Genomic DNA, 14,721 nt, shown 5'->3' with positions numbered 1-14,721 from the left:
AAAGATGCAACAAGCCAGGGTATTAAAACTTGAAGCAATTGTAATATGCTTCAAGGGAAATAACTAGATCATGAAGACTCTGACCCAGTGAATAGTTGAATCCATTGATGAATTAAAGTTTTGAAAGCACTGTCAGGAGGGGAACCACAAAAGGTGAGATCTGGCTGATGGAAATCAATCACGGGGGAATGTCCTCAGAAGTTGTATCTTTATCAGCTTGACCCCTTCTTATTATGACTCTTATATGTTTACTGTATCTCATGGGCATCTGCCCCAGTGAAGAGAAGGCAAACTAACATATGACCCCATAACTACCCTCCCTAATCAAGATTTCTGGGTGGAAGCCAGAAACTAGATATGGGCAGGCCATTTCCCATGACCACTCTACGAGCCAACAATAAAAAATGTTCCCCTTCGCTCTTGTGATCAGCACCAGAAGACTGACCCATTTTTCTTCCTCAGAAGCAAATGTGGATTTGTTGGCATGTCTGGATCTCATACGGAAAGATGGTAAAGCCAACCTAACTCAGACCCGTCTCTTGCTGCCCTTTGATAGCAGATCTGAGGAGTGGTATGTGTTACCCAGAGTGAGGTCAAGCAAGCTAGATTACCAACATGCCTAAGCAGGCCCACAGACTCATGGCCCCGAGGATCCTGGATTCCCCAGCACCCACAAAACTGAGGTACATTTCTTCACACCTATCTTCACTGTTGGCCTAATTTGTTAGAAAGAGAACGATCTGAGGCATTGTGACATGGTATGGGTCATGGCAGTATGGCTTCTGTAGGGGTGGTGCCAAGCCTAAAGAAAATTGTACCTTTAAACCACAGACCTAAAAGGAAGTACAATATTCTACTTGGCCATTATGCACTTCACCAGAATAAGGAGAGTATGTGAAAATCCTTGTTTCTTGCCTTTTAAAAATGGTGTTATTGTGCCTGGATGAAGTTTTGATGCCTTGGGTACTTTGGAGAAAAGTTCTCCTGTGGAAGCCCTTTTATGACCAGAGGGCACCATCCAATAGAGCTATCACTACAATGGAAGAGGCCCAATGCCAAAATAAACAGCCTGGGATCAGCAAAACGTGTCACTCTGGGTACAAAGGCAGGCCCAGCAGAGAACTCAGTCAATACAGCTGGGATGCCAGGACTGTGGGTTCTAATTCTAGCTATGCCAAAAATTTCCAGTGACCCAAAGTCTTTCTGGAAGTCCCCAGCCACGTCACATGGTATTCTTCATCTGCAAAGTCCCAAACGGGACTACAACACCAAAGACAAGCCATTTTTTAAAGTTCTCAATGGTACTTTGAACGTGAACACTAAAATGATGTCGGGAGAGGGCATCTGAAATGTGGAGTAGAAATGTTTGGCAGAAATGAAACCCACACAGACAGACAGACAACAGGCTAATACAGAAATGGTTAGTGGGGAAGAAGGGCAGGGAATGTCCACGGTCTTTCCCAGGTCTCTTCCACCCCATCCCACCCAGCTAGAACCAGAAAACACCATTGAAACAACTCAAGGGAATGTGCCGAGTGGGAGGGCATGGGGAGTGGATGACAGAGAGTTGGGTCAATCACAACTCACGCTGTTATTGATCGAGTGATTTTAGTGAAGTGAATACATTGGCAGGGAAAGCATGAAAACAAAACACATCTGGGAATTACTATTAACATACGTGATAACATCAAAACATCTGGTCAAATGTAGTTAAGAAACAACACGAAGAACGAAATGGAATGTAAAACATCTTCACAGTATTCAAAGCTTCTTATAAAAGGCTTAGGCTATAAAGTGGAGTCCTCACGAAGGAACTAGGCCAACAGGAATTCCGTCTATGTGCTTGGGATCCACAGTGCCAGGTCAGAGCAACCAGGGTGCCATTGTGGAGATGTGGCGGGGTTTTGATTCTGAAGCCCATCTTGAAACACTTCTGGCTATGAAGGCACAATGGAGCATCTGGTTACACGGAGGCTAACAAGAAAAACAGGTTCTAGCTTTGGGAAAATGAGATTTCTGTAATTTACACATTCGTAGGAAGCCTGGAGAGGGGCTTCGACTTTGCCCCAGGGAGGCAAAGTGCTAACCCAGCAACCATGAGCTTTGAGTATTAATACAGAATGCTTTAAAAGTAAAATAGTCTTACAATTTTTGCCCCCCCTCCAAGTCTATTTTCTAAGCTAACTACTGAGAGTTTCCAAAAGTTTGGCGGGTTTAGCTTTCCCTGACTCTCCAGAATGACTGTTTTAAAGCTTTCCAAATCTGACCCTTTCACTGGCAACGCTGATCAGGGCGCACACCGACCCCCTCCGTTGGAAGCCAGGGACCGAGCCAATGGGTCTGCAGATTGCTTTGTTCTGCCTTTTGTTGAAAAGGACAAAGGTTGCTGGTCATGTAGCTTTGGGCCTTTCGATAGCCTCCCTTTTTTGTCTGGAACTGCTGACGTAGTAGATAGACAAAACTGGTCTGTGTGTGTCTGAAATCCTCACGGGTCCACAATGGAACTCTAAAGCCGGGGATTCTGGAGGGGGCGGGGAGGGGGTGACAGCCGCTGCAGTTCACAAGATCAGTTGATTGTGAATCCTTTCTGAGAATGTTGCCTCCTACCTGAGGATTCCTACTCTGGAGCCGCTCAGTACAGGCCCTCCCGTTTATTCTGTGAAAAACCTCCCCAGAAAAATCAACGTAGACAGTCCCCTGCCACGTGGAGAGGGACTTGCCGTGTGATACACTTTCCCAAAACGAGCAGACCCTTGCCAAGCACTGAACTAGTGCCTCAAGGCCCAGATCTACACACTCATGAAATTTTGGATTTCAGTTGGACAATGAGAAGGTAGACTATTTCTAATTACTAATGCAATACACATTTTTAAATCATCCACAGTTATAGGCAAATCACTTAAGGTTCCTAAGACCGTTATGGTTAAGGTTGGAAGAATTCTTAAAAGTGTTAAGATAGTAGGATTACTAAACATGAAGTTAATTAGGTCACTACCCCAGTCAGGTCGGTAACTAGGTTGGTGTGGTGATTTTTCAGGCTGGAGTCTTTCGGAAGTAACCGGAATTTTCCTGTTTCTGTGTCAATCCAAGGCCACTAGACGACATGACTCCTCACAACCAATGCTGCCTCTGGATTAAGTATGCCAAAGGGACAGCCACTGTGGCCCATTATTTGTGGTGGGGAGTGAATAATCAGACTTTGGTGGAAGAAATTAACTTTTTTTTTTTTTTTAAGAACTACTCAGACAACAGGAGTAAGGCTGCCTAAGAGAACTGGAATATTTATGTCACTTATTAAGTATACCAACTTTGAGAAATAGCTTTGGGCACTTGGGAAAACTGCCGATGGTTAGCCTTTGAAACCATCTTCTTGGATAGGGCACTTAGCCTTAAAAGAGCGTCGAGTGGAGGAATATAAAAGTAAAGACGGAGGGCTCAGGCAGGCAGCAATTTCAAATTTGTCTGAATTACAGGCAATCATGTTTAAGGAAAAGAAAGGGCTCTCCTTGCAGAAAAGCAGAGTCTGGGCAGCGCTGTGGATACAGTCTCCTTCCACAGTTATGGCAGCTAGATACAGCCATGATGCCACACCCATCTCCTCCACAGCACATGCGCAGACAGAATTGCCTTCCACGGCACATGCGTAGACAGTGGGCTTATTAGGAGAGCAGCCTTGGGCAGTCAGCGACGTTAGTCTTTGAAATGCTCAGTGTGGACTTTTATCCAAGCCTTGGCGGGTGTGTGGGGTTTTATTCCTGTTTATGTTGCTGTTCTTTTTTGAAATGTGACAGACGGAAACTACAATGTGAGACAGGTCACACAGGATCCCCAATCACCCTGACTCATGACCTGCTTGACATTCTACATTTGTTCATTTCTCTCACTATATTTTTGAAAACTAGTAACCATTGGCTTCTCAGCCTGAAATGCCTCATTTCTCTTCAGACCCATGTTCCTCCTCATACAAAAGCAGGTCCCTGTCATCCTCGTATCCCGATGGACCGCTAAAAATGTCCATCTGAGACCTACAGTTTCCTATCAAAGGTGACTAGTTCAAAAGCGGAGGGTAGAATAAGCAGTGGCCTCCCATCCAGCCCCTTATCTATCCCGTTCTGTACTGGGATACCCTGGCTACTTTTAGAAATGTGTGTGTGTGTGTGTGTGTGTGTGTGTGTGTGTGTGTTTTAAAGGTGGCAATGGTCTATCTAAGGCAGAAAGAAGGGAATTACTACCAAACTGAAAGCAACCTGGCTTGGCAATGATCAAAATCTTCTACCTGTAAAGGCTTAGGCTCCACAAGTAATTGGTAATGGTGTCCAGAACTTCGAGCTCAGCAGCCGTCCTCCGGAATTTCTTTATAATCTTTTTTTTTTTTTTTCCAAACCGGCAAACATTTTTTGTTTTGTGCCCGAGGCTCAGTGAAAGGATTCTGCCTCTCCTTTTGCACGGTGCTTGCTGGCCCTGCTGTAGCCCTTAAAAAAAAAAAAGCCTTCCTAATCTAAAGGGCCGTGGCCTTAGCTGGATGTGGCTGTGGAGGGAAGGGAGAGGGATGCTGTAGGAACAGAGCCAGGTGCGATGCAAAAGCCACAACTGTAATGGGTGAGAGCAAGATGTGAGCCCCAAGAGCCAGGGTCACCCACGCGGCCCCACCCTCACCCCAAGCTACACTCCCTCCCCAGTCCGCCCCAGTATCACTTAAAAACGGACTGGAAGGTGGGGCACTCGTGGTTTTTCATTCTCTTCATGAAGTTTTTGAATTCCTTGTTTTTCTTGTCCCACTTGTGAATGGCTGTCAGCAGGTACTGGCTCTTCACCTTTCGGCCCATGATGAGAAAGTTGTGGCTAAGGTTGTCCAGCTGGTGGCAGGGACAGTCCGCACCGTTCTTTAGGAACAGCACGAGCCGCTTCAGCTCCTTCTTCTTGATGGGTCCCAGCTTCAAGGGTTTCTTCTTCTTGGGGACAATCTTCTTGTCACCGTTTTCCTTCTTCACTTCTTTGATTTTCATCCTCAGTGCTAGGATGAGGAAGGGAGGCAGAGAAGGGAGGGGAGGGAAAGCAAGAGAAGGCGTTAGAACTAAGCACTTGACTTAATCCAACCTAGTTCTTCAGAAAAGGGAAACAATGTATCTCAGTTACCCAGTGTGCTACTGAGCTGCAAGCACCCCCAGGGATTGTTGCTGGGTACCAAGATTGGTCTCAAATCAGTGTTTTGTTTTTTTCTCAACATGTTAAGTGGAATGATTCAGAATGCAAAAGCTAAGTAGTCATGTTTTCTGTCCTGCGCAAAATATAGATATCTCTGTGTCTTTGCGCGTGAGGTGGGGGGTAAGGGGCGGCAAGAGGAAGGTAGGTTGTGGTGAGGGAAAAGGGGAATAGTAAGGGAAAGGGAAATCAGACAGAACAATGGGAACCGATACAAGCAAAGCATGATACACATGCATGAAAAAATGCTAAAGAAGCCCATTCTTTTATATGCCAAAGCAGTAGAAAAAGAGGACAGGTCATATAATTCAACCTAATCTACATAGTTCACTGTTATTAGACTTGTTTAAAGAAATGTTTAAAATTTTTTTGAAGAAAAAAATTATTCTAAATTTTTTCAGAAGAAAGTTAGTTGTTTGGGTTCTACTGATTCTATTTTTTGATTTTTTTGAGACATGGTTTCTTTGGATAACCTTGACTGTCCTAGAACTAGCTCTGTAGACCAGGCTGGCCTCAAATTTACAGAGATCCTCCTCCCTCTGCCTCCTGAGTGCTGGGATTAAAGGCATGTACCACCACTACCCGGTGTGGTTTGTTTTTATAACATCCAAAACAAGGCGGACAGAATCTGTGTGAATACTCAGCAAAGGAGATTCAGAGAGCAATTCAAACAGTAGCCAGGGTGCACTCAACAGCAATGTCCAACTTTAGCACAGACAGAGTCAGAATTCCTCTAACTGTATGTTCAGGAAAAGCTGACGGCGGTACTGCCCACTAATCAATAAGCCACGGACGGGTGCCACTGAGCTCTTATCTACCGAAAGGACCCGTGCAGAATTAAACTCTGCTCGGAGTCTCTGGCAGCTGAGAGACAGTCCTAGGAAACACATCCAGGGGATAACAGCTTGTCACATCTAAAATGGAATAAGAGCTATTTGTGTTCTCAGAACAGGAGAAAGGAAAAGCCTACCCATCAGCCCTCCCTCCTCTTTGCTTTGTGTTCCACGGATTTTGCGCCACTTTTCTATATGGGAACACAAGGCACCTCTGTATGCTAGGCAAGCACTCTACCACTGGACTTCCCCCGGCCCTGAATATTATTTAACTTATGCACAGCTCCTTTCATGGTGGCCATACAGGGCCCAGTGATTAAAGATGTTCACTAAGCCCACATTGTTGTTCTCCGTTAGAACTACCAGATATTAGAAATTGGGATCATCTTCCAGCATCAGGTACCAGATAACCTGTACATCCTCTGAATGCTTTTAACAGTTAGCAAGACCCCTGACATTTTTTTTTTAATAGCTCAAGACTTCTACTGCATTCCATGATTATTTTTGAACCATGCTCTGTAGCTAATGATTCTGAAAGGTGAGGTCAACCTATAAAGACACTTGAGTTTGTTTTTTTTTTTCCTCTAATGAATGGCTTGTAGTAACTCCATGAAGAAAGGACAATTATTTTCCCCGTATAAGGGATGAGAAGACTGACATCTGGCTAGTTGATTGCCTTGCTCATTTGTTAATTTTAAATTCCAAACTATGTGCATTAATCAGCTGTCCATTATGCTAATACCTGAGCTAAATTAGCTAAGAAGGAGGAAAGCTCCATTTGGGTGGAGCTTCAGGTTTCAACACATCACTATTGTCCCCTGGGCCTGTGGCAAGACAGTACATCATAGCAAAGCCACATAGCAGGAAAAAGCAACCAGCCACATGACAGCTAGAAAGCAAAACAAAACAAACGAAACAAAACAGGGTGCCCTAAGACATGCCAACAATAACTCATTTCTACTAGGCCCCACCTTCTGAATGTTCAACCAGCTCCCAGAATGCCACAGTCTGGGGACAGACACTCTAGCACATAGGTCTCAGGGGGCTATAACCAAAACACAGCGCCATTACTAACTGCACACTTCCAATCACGGGGCTGTGTTTGCCGCCTCTGTGGCTTCGAAATCCTTTCTAATGACTTCGAGTGTTCATTAATTGGATCAAGAAAATAAAGGACTCACATGGGCTCCTACATGACACAAGAGGCCTTAATGGCTGAAAAGAGACCATGCGAGTAGAGAATTTACTACTGGTTGTTCTGTTGGTTACAAGGCTAAACCTTGTCTGCCTTACAAGTAAAACGAGGAAGGGTAAAGCATCTTGAGAGTCAATCTTCAATGACTAATGTCTAAGTGTGTGAATTTAAAGTACTCCCCTATAGCTTTCTTTTTGTGATGAACGGACATCCAGATCTTGAGGCCTCAGGCCTGAGAAATGCCTCCTGCCAAGGCCAGCTGGAAGGTCACAGTGGACCAACCCTTCCTTGTGAGCAGACTGATAGCTACAGACTTCCTAACACTCTGCAAGGTGAGCCATAGCTTACCAAGGAATTCAAAAGTACCGATGTACCCCAACCCTAGGGGTTCACTGCCCACTGTTTTTGATTTGCTTGAGTCTCACACCCATGATGAACAGAACAATTGGAAGCCAGCAGCTGGGTATGCAATGAATACACAGTAGAGACTATCCCTCCAAGGCCTGCCTCACCCTAGACAGGCCCAAACTAGCCCACAACTTACCTCAACTCCCACTGTTGGCTTACAAACCTTGAACCTGAGTTCACTTGAAAAAAAAAATTCACTTGTTCCAGTGCAAAACTTGCTGAATGGGAGAAGTTCTTGGAGGGGTTGAGTGAGGAGACCAGCCAGAACAGACTCACCACTGGGGCCAAAGCCAAGCCAACCTCATCTCTGCCCCCTTCTGCCAAACAGAGCCATTGGGAATGGAAAAAAAAAAATCCAACAACAACATTTCCTATTGTTTGCATCCTAGCACCCTTTCAAGACCTCTGAGTTAAAAGCTTAGTCCTCAGTAGGGCTGTTAAAAAGTAGTGAATGTTCTCACGGTGGGTGAGAGGACTTTAGGTCACTATTGTGTGTCTTTTGAGAGGGACTGTAGGATCCCCTCCCTATACTTTCCTACAGTCTTTGGGACTTTCTGGCCATCAAGGAAGTGGCTTTAGCCCAAGATGTGTTCTAGCCATAACGTATTGCCTCTAATAAGGCAACAAGCCCACTGATCATGCACTAGCCTCTCCTGTGTACGTTGCTTCTATGAGCTCTTAGCTGTATAGAAAACTAACCCACTACTTATTAAAGAAGGGCTGCAAAGCATTACAGAGTAGCAAGACAGTAAGAACAACTCCAGCCCTTCACAGGGCATCTCCAGCCCTAGTTAGATAATGCCCAAGCCCCGTGTGTAGAACCAAACTACACTTTAGAAGTGGTCAAGTACCACTTGGATCACCCTGAGAGGCTAATGCACAGATCAAGCAGACAACAGGGGACCTTCTTTTCTGCAGGGAAATGTGTCATCATTTACTGAATACCCAGCATGCATTGCGTTCTCGAGATGCGCACAGACGAGGTGTTCCGTCTACTACAATGGACAATGACTGTCAACCTGTGGGATGCAACCTCCATGGAGGGGGGGTCACGTATCAGATATCTTGTATATTAGATATTTACATCACAATTCATAACAGTAGCAAAGTTAAGAGTTATGAAGTAGCAACGAAATAATGTTATGGTCTGGGATCACCACAACATGGAGAATTGTATTAAAGGGTCACAGCGTTAGGAAAGTTGAGAACCACTGCTCCACTAGCTCTTGCTTGCTAATCACAGTGACAGTTAAGCAGCCATTTTGAGTGTTTTGTTATAATCAAAAAGAAACCCCCGGCTACATAACAACAGCACAAGCCTGCAATTTGTAAGAGGAGCAATCAGGATTAGAACCCGCAGCCAAGCCCACAGACCCCGTGCTCCCTCACCAGCCATTATTAAGTTTAAAACGCTATTGCTTCAGTGGAAACTATTTCTTGATTGTGCTGCTTTTAATCACAATTCAAAAAAAAAAAAAGTTCCTTTGTCGTGACCATGTAAAGGAATTTAGTTTACATAGGTGGGGGAGCAGTGAAGGGAGGGGGAACTGATGGAAATATGGTATGCATTAGGCTCTCTAGTTCTTGGCTATTTGGCTCACTTTCTTTTTCAAGGTGGAGAAAGTAGGGAAGAAGGCACATATGGCCAGAATTGCTAACATCTTTCCACCTTCCCAGGGTTTGCTTTCCGCATGCAGATTACCAGCAGTGTTTGATAGGTAATCATCCATCCAAAGTTAATTTCTTCTCGTCTCTAAATGCTTGGTCAAACTCTCCCTCCTCCTCCTCCTCCTCCTCCTCCTCCTCCTCCTCCTCCTCCTCTACCACTACCACCACCATCATGCCATACCCGTGGCATGAAGGCAGAAGTTGGTAAGGACCCAGAACAACCAGGAATCGCTCACCATTGCTCTCTAGTTCCACTGCCAGGGCTCCAGGGAATTCACCCACGGATAAGTTTGTAGTGTAAATGATGGTGGCCTTAAAGACGCAGGGGGCAACAGCTACAGGACACAACAGTGTATGGATGTAAAGTCTGGCAGCCAGTGCCTGGGCTCTCAGCTTTCCTTCTGTAAGATGCACGCATGGCACAGTGTGGTTGCTGGCATGGCTTAGGTCATTTCCAGCACTTTACTCACCTGCCCTGTTAGATAAACACTACATTGTAACTAACCCTTAGGCTCCAGATTTCAGCCACCTTAAAACAAAAGAAGGAAAAACCGGACAAGTAAAATGATTCTTCTTTTTTTCTCCTTAGCAACAATTTAACATCTCCCAAGGGTCGACTATCGCTCTTATCTACGCATTACTGCCAGCCAACAATTCAGACGCTCCGAAACTTTGAAAACTCCAAACTTGAGGTTGCAATTTGTACTGTTTGAGTCTTTCTCAGAAATCTTAAAACAAACCATCTCTTGGGTCTGAGTACATCTGAGCACATTTCAGGAGACCGTGAAAGCTTCATTCCACTCTCAGTCACTCACGCCATGTTTTCTGCACACAAATTACACTTGCTTGACAGCCTCCCACAAGGAATCTGAAAAGTCCTAACAATCATCCCAAGCCTGTACTCCTTCCAAAACATCTCTTCCCCTTGACCTCCCAGCCTCCTAAAAGTGTCTGTCCTTCTTCCAGTCACGGGCAGATATAGCCACTGGACAAAAGGCAGCCACCAGATAAGCAAGGGCCATGCCGGTAAACAGCCAATAATCTGGTAACGCTATAGGAATCTAAGAGGGGAAAAGAAGAAACCAGGAGAGTAGGGGTGAGTGTGGTTGAGGCAGAAAACACACTTGAAGCGCAACTGATTACAGTCAACGGGTACAGCGAAGGGTAAGATACAGAGAACAAAAGAAAATGGAGAATCCCACAGAAGCATCTTTGCTGGGGTGTGGGGAGAAAGAGTTATTAGAGCGGTGTCAGGGGCAAAGATTAAAAATGAACAAAACAACCTAAGCAGCTGTTTCAAATGGAGGAGACACCTCCCATCCCATGCTCTGAAGAATGTGTCTAAAACTGGACTGCCTGGTGATACAGGTCACTGATGACCTGTGCGGGGCCAGGATCTGAGCCAGTGGAGGTTATTCCAAAGAACTGACAGCCAAGGGAAAGGAGAGACCAAAGCATTCCCTGCAGACAGGCTCTGAATTCCTGGAATGTCTGAGAAGAGCAACAACCACTGAGGACCACTAGCCAAACACACTAGATGAAGCATACATAGCACTCTGCTTCTTCCTGAAGTGAACTGAAAATTAGTTTTTTTTTTAAAAAAAAAAAAAAAAAAAAAAAAAACCCTCCAGGAGCTGCAGAGATAGATGGCTCAGTGGTTAAGACTACTTGCTGCTCTTGCACAGGGCCTAGGTTTGATTCCTAGCACCCACACCGTGGCTCACCGTGATCCATAACTACAATTCCAGGGGATCCAGCATCCCCGTATGACCTCTGTGGGTACTGAGCATGTCCACAGTGCACACACATATGCATAAAATAAAATAAATAAAGCTAAAAAAATTAAAAATAAACCAAACCCTTGCAAGAAAATGGCAAACAACAAGAACTCATCAAAAGCGTTCTGGATAGCAGAAAGCAAAAAAAGGTCAGACTTGGCTTGACAGAGAAGACAAGCTGAAACCAGCTGCTTAAAGAAAGAGATGGCTCATGCTAGTAAGAGCAAGTTGGTCCCCATAACCAAGGCCACAGACGTTAATGGGCTGGGCCATAGGATGCGGCTATGAATTCAAGCGGCTGATCTCACCACTTACCCTAGCAGCAGCCAAGGGGTTTATTCTACATAGCAGGCTTGCATCAGACAGAGGAAAGGGAGGAGTGCTGGAGATCTCATTAGGTGGGAGACTGTGTGGTACAAAGTGGGACCCTCAAATCTTGAAACACAGAATTTCCGGACTGGCGAGATGGCTCAGCAGGTAAAGATGCTTGCTGCCAAGTCTAATGACTTGAGTTTGTTCCCTGGATTCCAAATCACAAAAAGAAAGAACTCCCAACAAGTTGTCCTCTGACTCCACATAGACTCAAATAAATAAATACATACATAAATAAAATGTGATAAAAATGTTTAAAAGGACACTGATTTCTATTTCCAAGTCAGAGGGTTGAATGGTCCCTGTCTCTGTCCCTGACTCTGTTCCTCTCTTTGAAAAATCTAGTATTGCAAAGGAACAGGCCATGTTTTGTCTTGCCTTCCCTCTTTTAAAATCACAGTGAGACCCACCAAACTGCAGACTCTCAACTCCAAACCGCTAAAACTCAAATGTCCAAAGAATTGACGGGAGTTTGAGGTAAGTCTAAATGTGAATGATGAGCCCAAAATATAAAAAAAATAAATGGAAAAAGGGGTTTCAGAGATGACAGAGAGAATGTAGAAAAGCACAAGCAATCTTCAAAACGTGATAATATCACCTAAGTTACTACATCACATAACAAGAACAGAAAACTATTAAGGAAAAAGTTCACAACACAGTGCTGTGTTCAATACATGTGTTTTAAGACAGGTTTAAAGACATTTCCTGAAATCATAAAGAAAGTGACAGAGAGAGAGAGAAGACAGGAAAAAGATAAAAATAGACTATCAAGCCAAGAGTCTCTGTATCCGAATAAAGGGAATTGCAGGAAACATAACAAAGTAGGGGAACATCAAGGAAATAACACAGTCAGTTTTTTTTTTCAGATGAAGAACATAAACTCTCAGGTTACACAGTTCCCAGCTCAAAGAATCATGGCATTTAGAAACATAAGGAATAATAATAATCATAAAGACATTATTAAATACACAGAAAGGACTATATCCATCTAAGCCAAAGGATCCGGCATCAGGATGGTACTGGATTTTGCAATAGCAACCCTGAGAGCTGTAGAACAATGAAGGAAAGCCTTTAAAATCCCCAAATAGGATCCTGAGCCAATCCACCAGTCAGCACTTGCCAACGGGATGTAGAGACCTTCAGACATTAAAGGGTTAAATAGAAATCCCTATGCGTCTGTCATGAGGAACCGATTTTTCTTTCAATGAAGAAGTTAATGAAAAGAAGTGTAAGATTCAGGAAAATCAAGAAACCCAAAAAGAAGGCTTAAAGGGGCTTCTCTGTAACACTTGGCACGGCAGTATGGTTTCAGTCCACTGGGACTGAAGCAGGAGGCAAGGGAGACAGAGTGATGTACAGCTAACAGGAAATAAGGAACAAAGAAAAGAAAACGAGGCGATTACTATCTCAAAGGAACATGAAGAAATAAAGGAAAGGAGACAAGGCCCAGCGGTGGGACACTTTATTGCTAGGTTGCAAATAAGGTCTACATAGCACCAAGAAATTAAACTGCATGCACATTAAGCCAAGAGTGTTGTGTGGCTGTATTAGGGAAGAGACTGTCTTCCACTTTAATTGCAGAAACATCAATAAAGACTGTGAACAAGGAGATAAAGACAACAAACCCTGCAGGCCCTGGTACTTGCTGCAGCCTTCTGCTAACCCTCCAGAAACTGTAGCAAGGGAAACCCATCACTTCTGGTTTGTGACCCTGGGGTGGGAGGGCATGAGGGAGAGGGCTGCCCTTTTGGTTTGTTGACTTTTCAACTGTATTTTGAAGCACAAAATGGATACATTTTTAGGAGAGTGGTCTGGTCTCGAGCAGGATGGGAATGAGTCACAAAATGTGATCTGGTAAAGGAATTTAAATGAATCAGCTTCTTTTTTTGGGGGGGGGGGGGGCTCCTTGAATAAAAACTTTGCTTTTCAATCTGTTTGTTTTCTTTCTTTCTCTTTCTGTCCACTGATTTGTTGTCTTGTCTTTTAAGTGGTGAAGGGAAGGCAAGCCACACATCTTGTCGTCTCCCACCATTCCCAGATGAGAAACCCATTAGGTCAGAGTGTGCTCTGTTTACTTCAAACTGGAGTTCAACTTATTCCTGAGTAAGTCATGGAGCTGGAAACCCTCAGAGCCCTGGCTACCACCTATCCCAGCCTCTGCCCAGAGCTGCAATGTCTCCTGGAGCAGGAATGGATGGATGGGGACCACTGACCCAATCCCTGCACACACTCTTTCCAAGAGCACGAATGAGTAAGCTACCAGGGCCAGACACCAGGGTACCCAGCCTGACTCTTGAGAGATTTGCTTCATCCTAATTACTTTCTGTTTCAGAGAGGTTTCCAAATAGATGCTCTGGGGAGCAAGAACAAGCTGGTTCTGGATGCTGATAACCTTGCTGTACCATAGCCTCTCACCAGCAGAGACAGCTAACCAACAGTTTAGGAAGATGGTTACGGGTTAGCTAGCCCATGAAGATCAGCCACCCCATGCCGCAGCCATACTGACAGCTTACATAGCTCCTACGGATCTCCCAGGTAAAACAGAGCAATTAGATAACAATGCTTCACTCTGCTATGGAAACTGGAGGGCTAGCTTTCTGCTTCCTCTTCTCAGTTCATAAATCTCCCAAGGCCTGAGGCAAGAAACACCTTCCCGGAACACAACTCTGCAGGTGAGATTTGGTAACAGGCTGGGCAAGGGTCTTTGGTGGTTAAGAGCGGTGGGCACCTTCCAGAATGCAGCAGAAGGCCTGATCAACATGGAGGGCTGGTTTCGAGACACGGGGGGCCCAAACGTGTCCCACTAACAAAGGCCTCCCAACGGCAGCTTGACGGAGTCCCGTGTTCACACCAGGAGCCAGGGCGTAACATCACTGATGCATTTAGCAAAGAAAAGAGCTGGCATTACTCAGTCACAGTAACTCAGACTCTATTCCCTGACCACAGACCTACACACTACATAATTTCAGGCATTTCCTGGAATGCTACAGGACATACATTACACACATAGACAAACAGACAGATAAGATGGAAGGACCTGCCTACCTACAAAGAACAACAGGTATTGACAATTTTCAGGTGATCCATTTGGAACCAATGATTTAATTGAAGTTGTCCTGTTTGCTGGATCTCAGATAATCTAGAATTTAGGGAGCCTTCCATAGAACAGAAGTTTGTCCCCCCCCAAACACACACACACACACATTCTCTCTCTCCCTCCCCCCCCCCCCACCCATGCACACATGCATGCACACACACACTTGCA

The 14,721-nt window shown here is 44.7% G+C and overlaps 1 protein-coding gene across 1 annotated transcript in view; it reads right to left on the bottom strand.

Moving 5' to 3' along the window:
• Positions 1-1,591: 1,591 nt before the first annotated feature.
• Sfrp1 (secreted frizzled related protein 1) overlaps positions 1,592-14,721 on the bottom strand; it is a 38,232-nt gene continuing 25,102 nt past the window's right edge. The window contains exon 3 of the mRNA XM_028768261.1: positions 1,592-5,014. Coding sequence (XP_028624094.1) covers positions 4,692-5,014 — 323 coding nt within the window. The 3' untranslated portion in view covers positions 1,592-4,691. The remainder of the gene's footprint in view (positions 5,015-14,721) is intronic.

The sequence above is a fragment of the Grammomys surdaster genome, unplaced genomic scaffold, assembly GCF_004785775.1.
Source record: "Grammomys surdaster isolate TR1022 unplaced genomic scaffold, NIH_TR_1.0 185, whole genome shotgun sequence".
Lineage (NCBI taxonomy): Eukaryota > Metazoa > Chordata > Mammalia > Rodentia > Muridae > Grammomys > Grammomys surdaster.
This window is presented reverse-complemented; position numbering and strand designations above follow the sequence as displayed.